General features: G+C 33.7%; 1 protein-coding gene across 4 annotated transcripts in view; it reads left to right on the top strand.

The window, feature by feature from the left end:
* The window catches only part of LOC143231978 (DNA-binding protein RFX5-like), a 61,143-nt gene that overhangs the window by 29,085 nt on the left and 18,559 nt on the right, over window positions 1-13,499 (top strand). For 2 of the 4 annotated variants that reach the window (XM_076466910.1, XM_076466909.1), the window contains exons 5-6: window positions 6,423-6,539; window positions 11,446-11,532. In XM_076466910.1, coding sequence (XP_076323025.1) covers window positions 6,423-6,539; window positions 11,446-11,479 — 151 coding nt within the window. In that variant the 3' untranslated portion in view covers window positions 11,480-11,532. Of the gene's footprint in view, window positions 1-6,422; window positions 11,378-11,445; window positions 11,533-13,499 lie in introns of those variants that run through there. The other 2 variants (XM_076466908.1, XM_076466911.1) reach the window with 1 other exon arrangement.

The raw sequence follows: 13,499 nt of genomic DNA, 5'->3' as shown, positions 1-13,499 counted from the left end.
TTTTTTGATTTGTGAGATATATTTACAGAAAACTAACAAACAACCTTACAAAAAGAGACATTATTTCCATTAGAAACCTAAAACAAGACTAAAACATAAAAATTCTAAAAGCAGATAAAGGTAACGCTATAGTCATAATGAACACGAATGAATACATCCAAAAAATGAATAACATCCTATCAAACACGAACAAATTTAAACTAATACACACAAATCCAACAAAGACACACGAGACGCAACTGAACAAATTACTACTACAAATGAAAAAAGCCAACACAATTTCACAAACACTTTATTCCTACCTACGTAAAACTGACTCACGCACACCGCAAATATACGGCATCCCCAAACCTCATAAACCAGATTGTCCATTACGACCAATAATGTCCACATATGAATCCTTTAATTACAATCTTGGTAAATACATAGCATGGGCATTTTCCAAATATGTAACATCAGCCAGCTCATTCATCAAAGACTCTTTTAATTTCAAGTCTAATCTAAATCAACTTAATCATAAAGCCTTAATGGCCAGTTTCGATGTTATATCCCTCTTTACAGAAGTTCCAACCACTGAAGCCTGCAAGATAGCCTTAGAACTCTATATCCGAGACCCTAACCCAACTATAGAAATTCCCAGCAACCAGTTAGCAACTCTCATTGAATTCACCACGATAAAGACAAACTTCATGTTCAACAACCAAAACTATATACAAACAAATGGCCTAAGCATCGGCAACCCAGTATTACCAGTTCCAGCCAATATTTTTATGACAAATTGAAACACAAGCAATTAACACAGCATTACATCCACCACTATACTGGTACAGATATGTAGATGACACGGTTGCAGGATTCAAATCTATAGAACACATACTTAATTTTTTCAATCACATTAACTCTATACATCCCAACATTAACTTCACATGTGAACAGGAAGAAAGCAATCAAATATCAATTCTTAACCTCAAAATTACAAGAACCGACACACAATTCAAAACAGAAATCCACCGAAAAATCACCCATACTGGACTATACATTCCTTGGGACTCAGCACATGAAACAAAACAAAAACTCAACATACTAAGAAACCAAATAAACACAGCCATAAAACTATGCTCACCAGATAAAATTAACGATGAATTAGACAAAATAAAACAATACTTCATCAACATCAATAAGTTTCCTCCACAAACCATAGAAAACATTTTCGCACACACCTAGACAGAAAGCAAAATCAACCAACTAAAGTAAATATATCTCACGAATAAAAAAATCACGAAACCATATACTGCTGTATACCATATATCCCTGACATCAGCAAACAAATAACCAACATTTGGCAAAAATTAGTAACAAAATATGACATTCCAGTTAATACCAAATTTGTTCAAAAACCAGGCACAAAACTGAGGTCTATACTATGTAAAAACTACACTGACAAACAGCACACCAACATTATTTACAAAATACAATGTGATAACTGCCACAACTTCTATATTGGAGAAACAAGTAGAAAAATGGAAACCAGATTCAAAGAACATAAAAAGTCACCTTCACACCTTTTCGAACACTGCAAGTCAAATAAACACAACATAACCATAGAAAACACTCAAATACTAAATAAAGAAACAAACATAAACAAACGCAAAATTAAAGAAGCCTTACTTATACAACAACTTAAACCCAAAATAAACCAATATGAAGGAACGCCTTTATACCTATATTAATATAATAAAATAAATAAAATTATATATTCAAACATCTAATACCACCCTCTACATTCCGACACTCAGTTACACAACCCCTTTCAAACATGTGGTCAGCTTCCGGTCAGTTACCTCTTTGTTGTGAACCTGACGATGACCGAAGAAGGTCGAAACGTTGTTCGCTCTTCTATGTAAAATATTTTCTCAACCCAAACGAGCCGTTTTTGCATATAAATTTCTCAACAAGTGGGTTTCTCGACATCACTGATATTTGAACATATTCAGAGTACTGTTTGTAATCCACTATCAAGCTGAATTTCTTTATTTGATTGTGAATATTATTTCTCACTCAACTATCTGTAGTCTGCTAATATTTTTTAATTCAAACTTTACTGTTAAGACTATAATGGCTTCTTGTGATACAGGTATTTGACAGCTCATGAAAACAGCTGCAGGTGCACCTTTTATTGATGGAGAAAGTGTCAATAGTAGTTCATTAAAAGATAGCTTCTTTCATGCAGATCAAGAGATCTCCCGATCCATGAGCAATTCTGCCATGATTTGAGAACTTAGACCAGGTTGATGCCGACTTGGGCAGCTTTTTCCTTTCCTTACGTATCCCATTTTTCCTCCCTTTCTGATCTGGATCATCTTTTGTATCTAGTCCATTCAGTGTCATGCACAACACCATTCCATAATTCTCACTTCATTTCTTCTTAATCTTGTCAGTTATTTTGTGTTTCATCCCATCATATCTATCACTTTCCAATGTCCTCTTGGCTGTTCATTCCTTTGTCCTCTGAGGAGATTATCCATACTAGCATGTGGATCATTCTACACATCTTTGTGTTGAGCTACTTACAACATCTATCTGTCTCCTTCTCAGCCAAATATTATCTTCCACCTGTAGCTATTCTCCATATAGTGATAGAACTCTGAGTAAGTAAGTTATTTTTGTTTTCTTTGTTTTTCAGAGGTATATTTTCATGTAATGGATCCCACTCTGTGGCAAGTGGTGACTGTCTTCATATACTATTTTCCAAATTGTACCTCATCTCACACTACAGCTATTACTCAACTGCTAGAGATTTTTCATTGACCCATTGTAAACATTGGTATAACTTTCTCTTGCTTGCTCAAGTCTTTTATCCCCCATTTAATAACGTTTGGTAATATTTGTCTTGTGACACTCTTCAGCTACATCAATACACCCTCTATCCTGGTACTGTATGTAAGCACTTCATTCAGATAATGTCATCACTTTTTTTTGATAAAGTATCGCTAACAGGTTTCTCAGAGCTAAAATTGTGTGGAGATACATTGAGCATTATTTATGTTACATAGGTAATTTTCATGAAAATAATTTTTTTGTTGTTAAGCTGATATATAGTGTGAATTCCCGAATTTTTACTTCCAGCACAGGAGCAGATCAAGTCTCTTCTGATATGTAGCATAGCACAGTAATTATGGGAAAGAGGTACTTTTAGTTGAGGCTGTCACTGATCTTATTCATAGTGAGATGGAGACATATATTTGATTTGATGGTGTTCCTCTGTGGGACTCGGAAGCTTCAAACAGTCCTGGACATTCTGGAGAGAATGTAGATACACTTTTTCCTGCACCTTCTTTTATTCTGTTGGCTTCTCAATCTCCCCATGTAACAGTGATAAGTTTATGCAGATAAAGCATAAAATTTAGGGTTTGATTCCCTATAGTGGACACAGCAGATAGTCCAAAGTTGCTTTGCTTTAACCAAATAAACTTAAAATGTTGTTTGACACAGTGGTTAAAAAAAGTATTTAAAAGAGATAAAAAAAGGAGGTCCCTTTGGGGTGAAGCTGCCTCTAACTTGATTTCTTCATTTGGTGCATCAAGAATGTGATGTTTTGGGTCTTTCCCCAGTTCCTTTTGAACCTCCACCTTACTTGAGGACTTTAATATCTTGGAGCAAATATTTAGTTTTCTATCTAACCACAGATATTGGGGCTTATCCAGAGAGGTTACTTGATGGTACAGCTATTCCTTCCTTATCTGGAACTATGTTTTTTAGCCTAAAACCATTAGGTGAAAGTATATTCCAATTCTCAAATAATATATCTGCTCCTCAGCATTAGGGGTTCTAAGGCAGAATTTGTAATTATCCTAAATAGATCAATATCTCCTGGTGGAACAGAAGTAAGTCTATGGATGGGATTACAACACTAGGACCTCTCTTCAATTCATATTTTACACAAGATACTAACTATGATTTATTCCAATCTATTGTTAAGTCCTGTTGATAGTCCTGGATTGGCAGCTACAATCTGGTTTCTGCTTCTGCAGTACTTTTCAAAGTGCCCCTATCTTCCACTTCCTCTCTGACCATCTCTGTAGAGGCAGTCATGATTTTACGTGATATACCTGAATATCCAGAAGCTTATGTTTTAGGCATGGAAGTTAGCATTCCTTCACTCAGGTCGTGGTTTAATTTCTAGTGTTGCCATGTATCTATCTCTGTCTTTGCATAGTCCTCTGATGGAAATTTATGAACAGAAATGGTACATATATCGGTAGTGGTATATTGAGAGGTTGAATCCACTTCATTTACAAGTGCCAACTGTAACTCGGTTTTTTTGGCCCAACTATTTGGCAAGAGTTTTGCATCTTCCACAGTCATCCTGTATAAGTCAGCCTTATCAACTTCCATTCAATACTCAAGATAAAATTCCATGTAATTTCCAGCTTTTTAAAGTCTCTTTGGGTATTTTGTCTCAAATGACCATTCCAGTTACCTAACTAGTATATTAAGGTTACTGCTTACATGCTGCTTTTCAACACCTGTTTTTGACCTTAACCTAATATGCTAGGTATCACCTTTACCTAGTCGTTTATTTTTCATTGCTGCTGACTTACAAAAAATGCTGGTTGGAATAGTTTGTGCTAATTTCCACAGAATACTTTATAATTCTACTTTTGTCCTGAGACCATTTCTTCCCTAAGACACTGTCAGTCAGGAAAAGGAATAAATTTTTCACTGATTCATTTGATTACTGTTTCTCACTTTTATAACTCATCACATTTTAATCAGTTGTTATATTCAATGAAACTCTTGAAGGTTTTATTTCCTTTAGAGATGCTACACAATGACTTTTTATTTAATGCAATCATTCAGTTTCCCAGGATTTGTTACATTGATGAGGTGAATATGAAATTTATCCTTATCATTTATTCTGAGCTGTATTTGAAGTGAAGGAATATCTTACAAGTTATCAGGTTCATCACATTTCTATGTCCGTAATGGCCTGGTTTAATTGCCTGTTCAAAGGCATTGTGCATGCTGATGTGTGGATTTTCAACCCTATGTTTGCTTCACATTATTTGCATGACCTCACAGTATCTTCATCCAAGGATTCTTGACTAACCCAGTAGCTATCTTAACTCCCTCAGCATTGGCTCAGTCAATTTGATTACATGACTCTTTAAAGTCTTTAAAGATACTACTAACTTTTAAAATAGTATGTATATCTATCTTTACAAAGTCTGGCATTCCTTTCACATACAAAAATCGTATTTTTATTGAAGTGTTTTAAATAAACTGAAAGAAGATTTGTCCCTGTGCATTTATTATTACCTAACATTTATTATTAATGTTACACCCTTGTACAGTTTATTTTCTCTGAAGAAGGCCAAGAGCTTTGACGAAAAAATTTATTTGCTTTCTTTATGTGTTGAGCCTTTTTGTGATTAGACACTGTATTCCTAGGAACCAGGGGAAAATTGGGAAATCTTCATCTTAAAAATCTCCAGTTTTATTTGTACAATCTCTAAAACCATCTAAATACATTTCAAATGTTTGGTTTTAGTGTGATACTTGTAAAACTACATTTATTCAGCTACAATCACAACCCTTCAGTTTCAATTCCTTAATCTTCCTTCTTTTCTTGACTTGGAAGCTTCTTACATAAGTGAAAATAAACATATATTTTGTGGAATTTACAATCAAATAGTATCTGCAGTTCACCTCACACAAGAGACACTAACATATTATAATTGATTTTAATAATCAGTATTTCGAGTGTATGACTTTTTTTGCACACAATCATCTTATAAGCAAATTTTCATAGTGCAAAAACTCAAAAAGCTTTTATTTACAGTTTTTTTAGGTACAGATTTTTTTGGCCATTAAATTACAAAGATATTGTCACCTGGTATTTATAGTTTTCCTTCATGATTACATGTTTAACTGGAGCATTCATTTTATTAACATTTATTATAAATATTACACCCTTGTACAGTTGATTTTCTCTGAAGAAGGCCAAGAACTTTGACTAAAAAGTTATTTGCTTTCTTTATATGTTGAGCCTTTCTGTGACTAGACACTGTATTTCTATGAACCAGGGGAAAATTGGGAAATTTATCAACATGTCATAATTTGTTTTTGATTGATTTATTTTCTGTTTTATTGGAAAAGATCTCGCAAACATGTGTTACTGAATTCAGAGGGAAAATCACATACCAAAGTACACAGATGTGACCCCTGGAAACAGAGAAAGTGAACATGCCAGAAATTATTCTATGTTAAACAAGAGGTTAAATATAATTTGAATTGAACGTACATCAAGTTATTGCTATATTTACTGAAATTTGTTTTTTGCTTTTTTATAAGTAAAATTTTAGTGATTTTTTTTCAATCTATTAATGTTTATGTAAAAATAATGATTAAAATATTTTCAGAGTATTCTGTGAAGCCAACAAGATTGAACTATTATGTGCTGTAGACTTTGGAAAAGTGATGAAGAATGTTCTATCATCTGTGAAACCTTGTCGGCTTGCAGCTCGGGGAAACTCAAGGTACATTAGTAGTAAAGTTCCTGACACAACTGTATGTTGCATATTCTTTAAGGACCTATTCAATGATATTAAAATGCAGGCTTTCAAATAAAATTTCTAGTCAAATGCCTCTCATGTGGAAATTCAAAATTTAAGTTAGGAACTGTTGTACATTTCTAAACCCACAAAGTTTATCAACAAAACCATCTTCTGAACTGGCTTTTGAAATCTGATTGGAAAGGAATAAATAACCTGAAGTTGATATTCTGGTCATCAAATTGATGAATACACAGTTTATTAACAGTACAATGATATATGAAATGATATGTTGCATGAAAATTGGAACTTACCATCTACTTCCATGCTAATACCTTTATGTATGTTTACATTATATAACTATTTGAATTTATAGGGAACAGATTCCTTGATGTCTAAAACTAGAAATTAGTGATAAATGTACTGTATTTATCACACATGAAACTTGGGTCTGTTGCTATTTTACATGTTTTAGCTAGCCTTGTATTAAAACATGCTTTCTCTTAGTAAAAGGTCTTAACACTTGATGCTGGTTTAAATGTAGCATTAAAAACAGGATTTTCAGTGAGAAATTTTTGTATTAACTTCACATACCCATGCGACTGAGCAGGTATGAAAATAACTAACATGCCAGTAAACTTAAATATTTTGTCTTCTGAAAAGAAAATAAAGGGTGAGAGGAGCCTAAATTTACTATGAATATAAACTGTTAATATCTGTGCAAGAAATAAAGGAAGTAGATCTGAACAACTTCAAGATTGTAATCTGTTAAGTATAAATGTAAATTGGTTAGATTTGAAAAAACGTTTTGAACACACGAGTAAGTTTCCCCATCCTTCTGTGTAGGTCACTAAACACAAGACCAGATAGTTATCAATAGCTTATTAATTTGCTGTAGACAGAGAGACTTTATACTACGTTTGCATTAGGAATATATACAATTCTCTAACATAATAATTAAGATAGAAGATTCAGTTTACATGGATATTTATATATAAAATTAATTGTAAAATGTATTAGCATTTAGTTATGTTATGAGCTTGTGTTACATTATCATTGATAATCTTCAGCTGTGTAATTTTTGTTACATAGATACTCTTGATAAAATGTTTTATTATGTCTCTAGCTGAGGGAGACATTGTGTGCTATGTTAGTGTACAAAATAATGCCAAGGCAGATTTTTTCTTGTCATTCTTTAATAAGAACATATTTAAAGGGAATTGGGAAGTTTTAAAAGCAGTAAGGGTCCAACCAATTAATATTTCTACAAGGGCTTTGAAGGAGTTTAAAGATTAGATACATGAACCACTTACTACCATTTTTTTTGCCAGTCCTTGAATAGTGGGCAGGTTCCAGAGGATTGGAAGTTAACTAATATAACTCCTTTCAAGAGAGGTGATAAAAACTGTCTCAATAATTATTGACCCATTAATCTTGCATCATTTGTGGAAAACGTTTTGTTAAGTCTAATAACAGATTTTATTGGAGAGTAAGGAAAGATCTTGAGTTACAAATTTTTTGATGTCCTTTGAAACAATTACTGCTTATGTAAATAAGGTGAAAGTATAGATGTAATATGTCTGGATTTTCTGAAAGCATTTGACAAAATGCCAGTAAAAGGCTTGTGGAAAACATTGTTTCTGTAGATGTGGGGATAAGTTAGCAAATTGGATAGAAGAGTGGCTGGATGGAAAAAAGCAAAGAGTTGTTACAAATAGAGTTCTGTCAAATTGGATTGATGTCAAAATTGGGGTACCTCAGGGCTCAGCCTTACGACCTTTGCTGTTTTTGATTTACATCAGTTACACAGATCTATGGTGTCCAACATGGTCACCAATCACTACCTGTGGCAGATTGGTGCTCTACTTCTACTACTTGTTTTTTTACATATAATTAATTCTATTATTTTATAATTGAAAATATTATTGTGTATTTTTCTACTCCTCAGGTTTTTTTATATATAATGTGGTGAAAATGTTAACACATTCTCCACAATTTTGCTAGTTATGAAAATACTGTTGAACACCACTGACATAGATAAAGGAATAGTCAATAAATTACTTACATTTGCAGATGATATTAAGGTTTTGGATGTTGCTAGTTGTGAAGAGAAGGGTGCTGCGTGCTTTACAAAAAAATTTAGATTATTTAGTGCATTGGGCAAATATATGGTAGCTGGGTTTTTAATTACAAAAAAAGCAAGATTTGAATTATAATATGGATAGGAATAACCTTAACAGTATCATGAAAGAAAAGGATCTTGGTGTGATGGTTGATCAGTCTTTTAAACCATTCAAGCAATGTGCTGTTGCTAGTGTTAGGGCAAATAGGATTTTAGGTTATATCTACAGAAATATTGAATACAAGTCTAAAGAGGTTATAATTTCATTGTACTGCCCACATTTTGTGTTCAGTCTTGAACTCCTTACCTTATGAAAGACACTGAATTATTGGAAAAGAGTTCAGAGAAGGGTTACTACTGGGATGGTGTCTGGGGTGGAGGAGTTGTCATATAAGGAAATGCTAAAATCTCTCAAGTTGTTTTTTCTTGATAAAAGAAGAGTTAGATGAATGTGGTTGAGGCTGTTTAAGATTGTAAAAGGAATTGATAGTGTTGATCTTCAACATTTTTTCATATTTAACAGCAAGAATTATAGAACTAGGGGGCACACATACAGATTTAAGAAAGGTAGAAACCATTTTCAGTTAAGGCAACTTTATTTTTCAAGTACAGTGGCTGACATGTGGAATGGGTTGCTTTAGGATGTTGTGAAGGCAGTAAATTTGAGTGATAAGTATATAACTTATAAGGTCTGACTTTAGTTTTTTTGTTGTTGTTTTTTTTAATTAATTTACAGTGTGGAATAAGCAAGATGGACTAATAGTTCCCATGTTGTACCAAAACTTTTTGTTATGTCAAATGATAACTGGACAATTATAAAACATGCTACATACAATTAATCTTACATTCTAATAATTTATTATAAAGGGCTGTTAAAGTTTTTGTAAATGGTTAATAAAAAATATAATTTATCATAATAAGATGCATCGAGTTTTGAGCACCCTCACGTTATTACTAACTCTAGTTTCTAATGTGACTGGGCAGGATTGGGTTACAACATAGTTTGTGTTCAAAGTAAACATATGTATCTGCTTTAATTCTCTGCTACAAATAATATATATATATATATATATAACAAAAGGCCACTTACAATTAAAAGAGACTTTGTACAAGAATAAATTCTTACAGGTTTTCATATAAACTTTCTCTTTGGTAAAGTGTTAATAATTGAGAAATAGTAACATTTTTAGACGATGACAGCTCTGTCTGAATTTATGAGTATTGTGTGTTCATTGTTGAAATTTCCAGATTCTTTTTTGCTAAATTTATTATAATGATTGTAAAATATTCTAACTGATTAATTTGAAGAAATGTCACAAAAATGAATAAATAAATAAATTGTGATGAGACCCAGATATCTTTTCATGACTTGTTAGTATCCATGTCAGTGAGACAAATTCTCTTATAAACATGTTGTAGTAGTTTAGCTTGAACTTTCTGCAGGATTATAAAATATAAGTTACTGTACTGGAACCCATACATTAATTTAACACTTGATTTATAGAATAAATAATTAGGTTTTAATATTGGCACAGTTTGTAAAGCCTTGTATGCCCTTTTTGGCTCCAATGACTGACACCAAACTTGTTTATTGAAATTTTTTGCATGTTGGCAAAGTTTGTGTGCTCATTGATAATGATACGTGTAAATTCAGTAACTGCATAGAAACACAGTTTCACTTTGTTAACATGTTCAGTTCAGTTCTTCTTTTGATTAGTAGTGCCTTTCTTTTTGACATGACTTTGAGAATATTTTATATGCTTCAGGTTTGGTGTTATTGTTAAGTTTAGTGTAATAGAAACTTTGTATGATTTTTGTAACTTGCATATACCTGTGCTTATTGTCCTGTTTAGAATATTTATCTTTTCTGTCATATGTGTCTGTGTGCATTATATTGCATATTCTGTACCAACCTTGTATTTGGCAGCTCTAAATCCAAATCCCAATCATTTATTCAAATCTACAAATTATCTGTTAAATTTAATATCAGCAAATGGAAGCTCAAGATTTTAAAATATTATATTGTTTTCATTGTTAACATGAAAATGCAGTAAAATTAGCTTGAATAACATAAATAAACACGTAGGATAAGATAAAAAAGTAGCAACTAAGGTCTGGACAATCTTTCATACTGATGCATCTTTTCCTTAGCCATTAAAGTTACCATGTTTGGAAAAAATATATAAATTACCTCTATCATCAGAAAGTTCTGATTTTGGTTCATTCTTATTTTCAAATGTCTGAATAATTGTTTATAGTGTCAATAAATCTAAATATTGCTAAGGACAAATTGCTTATGTATAAAATTGGATGAAATAACCAAATTATATGCCCATTCACTCCACTTTCATAAATCGTAATGTGCTACATATGGATGATAGATAATTACATTATAATTCAATAAGATAAGATGCTGTTTATAAGCTTTTTTTTACAGGTAAGAAAAACTTACATTATGTATACATGTTGAATGAAGATTTGTTAGTTTCTTTTATTGTATTTGTTACTTATTTGTAGACTTAGATGAAAATATTAAAAAGTTCATTGTCTCCTTATTTATGGTTACTAATTGTATCTGAAGACTAAAGACACATGGCATTTATAAAGTTTATTAAACCATACCCATTATGCTTTTTGAATTGTGTAACAACAAAAGTTATCATTGGTGGGTAAAGATAAAAAGGTGTTTGTATATGTTAGTTTTAAGACAGTGTTGTTTTGTCCTAAAGATATACAAAAGTTTTTGAATTTGAATATTATGTCTTGTAGATATTGTTACTCTGGACTAAAAAAAAACTTGTGAATACCCCATTATTACCTGATCTGGATATCAGTATGGACTTAAAACTTTCAAAGGTAAGTTTTCATCTGGTTTTAACCAAGTTCAGTGTTTTTGGAAGTAATTTAACTTTATGAAAGGATAAATTTATTATAAATAGGAATATAAAATAATGTAGTTTTTATACACATTTAAGAAAAATAATTAGTGTGCATGTGCACTTTTATGATGTTACCTCAGATATTTTGGTAGCAGGGTGAAACAGGGGATATACCTGTCGAGGTTCACCTCATCTTACTTTGAATTCATCACAAGGAGTTATTGTTGAGAGGGATTTGAAGAACATCCCAGAATCGGAGATTCTCGATGGTTTCTCCACTCAAAGAGTTTCCGCAGTGAGGTGTATATCCACTTGCAAAGATGGAATTATGGTGCCAACCAATGTCCTCATTTTCACATTTCTGTCACCACGTTCACCAGCCACCATCAAGGAAGGTTATCTTAATTGCATGGTACAGCTGTACATTCCACACCCTCTCCAATGCTTCCAGTGTCAGCAGTTTGGTCACTCAAAGATGTAAAGTCATGGTTCCTTGACATGTGCTCGTTCCAGTGGCAAGGACCATGATGCCTACAAGTGTGAAACAGACCCTCATTGCATCAATTGCAATGGCTCTTACCATCCTATTTTGTTCTTGCCCGAAATGGTTAGAAGAAAAATAGGTGCAGCATTAGAAAATGTTTCATAACATTACTTATCCTAAGGCTCGAAAATTGCTATCCACCACCTCATCTTGGATGTATGCTGCTGCACTTCGTTCTGCAACTACAGTAGGAATGCAGACAGATCTCTCTGTGCCTCTAAAAGAATCATTCTCCAAAAAAATAAAGTCTTTTGACCTCCATGGTTAAAAAAGTTGATGAATCAACTTCAACACCTATCTCTGTCCCTTACCTACATTCCAACAAAACCCCAAGATCCACATCCTTTGCTTCCAGTACAGGCATTTCCTCAGATACATCTTATTCTCCAACCCTAAAATACAAAACAATCATTTGTTAACATCCTTAGTCACTGGAATCCCCTTCCAACAGCAAAGACCTCCCCTATCGACTCAGGGCAGGATTCATGGAGGTCAATAGACCTCCCTCGAATAAGGGCAGTAAGGAAAAAAGACGTGATACAATGGAAATGTCAAGGTTTACATTCTAATCTGGATGACATCAAAACACTGATTGCTTTCTACCATCCTGTTTGTCTTTCCTTACAGGAAACATTTCTGAAACCTGCCAAAACAGTCACCTTTCGGCAGTTTTCTTTGTACAGAAATGACAGGCTGTGTGATGGATGAGTGCATGGAGGGGTGGCACTGTTGGTTGATCAGCATATGCCCACCCTGTCTTTGCCACTCGACACACCCTTGGAGGCCGCAGCCGTCCGCATTTCCTTGGGTCATACCATCACTGTTTTTTTTCTCTACTTGTCACCTGGAGAGACATATGATTAATCAGACCTTGATGCTCTCATTGAACAGTTGCCATCTCCCTTTTTCATCCTGGGGGACTTTAATGGGCGTCATCCCCTCTGGGGAAGTGCTGGTATTGATAGGAGGGGTCGCTCTGTAGAGCGTATGCTCTCTGATCACAACCTTTCTCTTTTCAGAACTGGTTCTTCTACTTAATTTCATGCACCTAGTCAGTCCTTTACTGCTGTTTATCACTCAATTTGCTCCCTTTACTATTCTCTCATTTTTCATGGAAGGTTAACAATAATCCACAAGGCCGTGATCATTTTCCTACAATCTTGAGAAGGACTGGCCGTAGTCGATGCCACCTGACCTGTGTGCCCTGGTGGTAGCAGGATCAAACAAACTGGCCCCCTTTCACTGCTCTCGCAGAACTTGATCCTGCCATCACCTGTGTGCCACCAATAGAGGACTGTGTGGCAGCAGTAACTGACTGTATTATACAAGCAGCTGCTCAATGTATTCCTAAAACCTCGACATGTTTTCCACTATATCCTCGTCCATGGTGGAATCCTGCC

This window comes from Tachypleus tridentatus, chromosome 11 (genome assembly GCF_004210375.1).
Source record: "Tachypleus tridentatus isolate NWPU-2018 chromosome 11, ASM421037v1, whole genome shotgun sequence".
Classification (NCBI taxonomy): domain Eukaryota; kingdom Metazoa; phylum Arthropoda; class Merostomata; order Xiphosura; family Limulidae; genus Tachypleus; species Tachypleus tridentatus.
The sequence above is the reverse complement of the archived record's forward strand: the minus strand, read 5'-3'. Positions and strand labels throughout refer to the sequence as shown.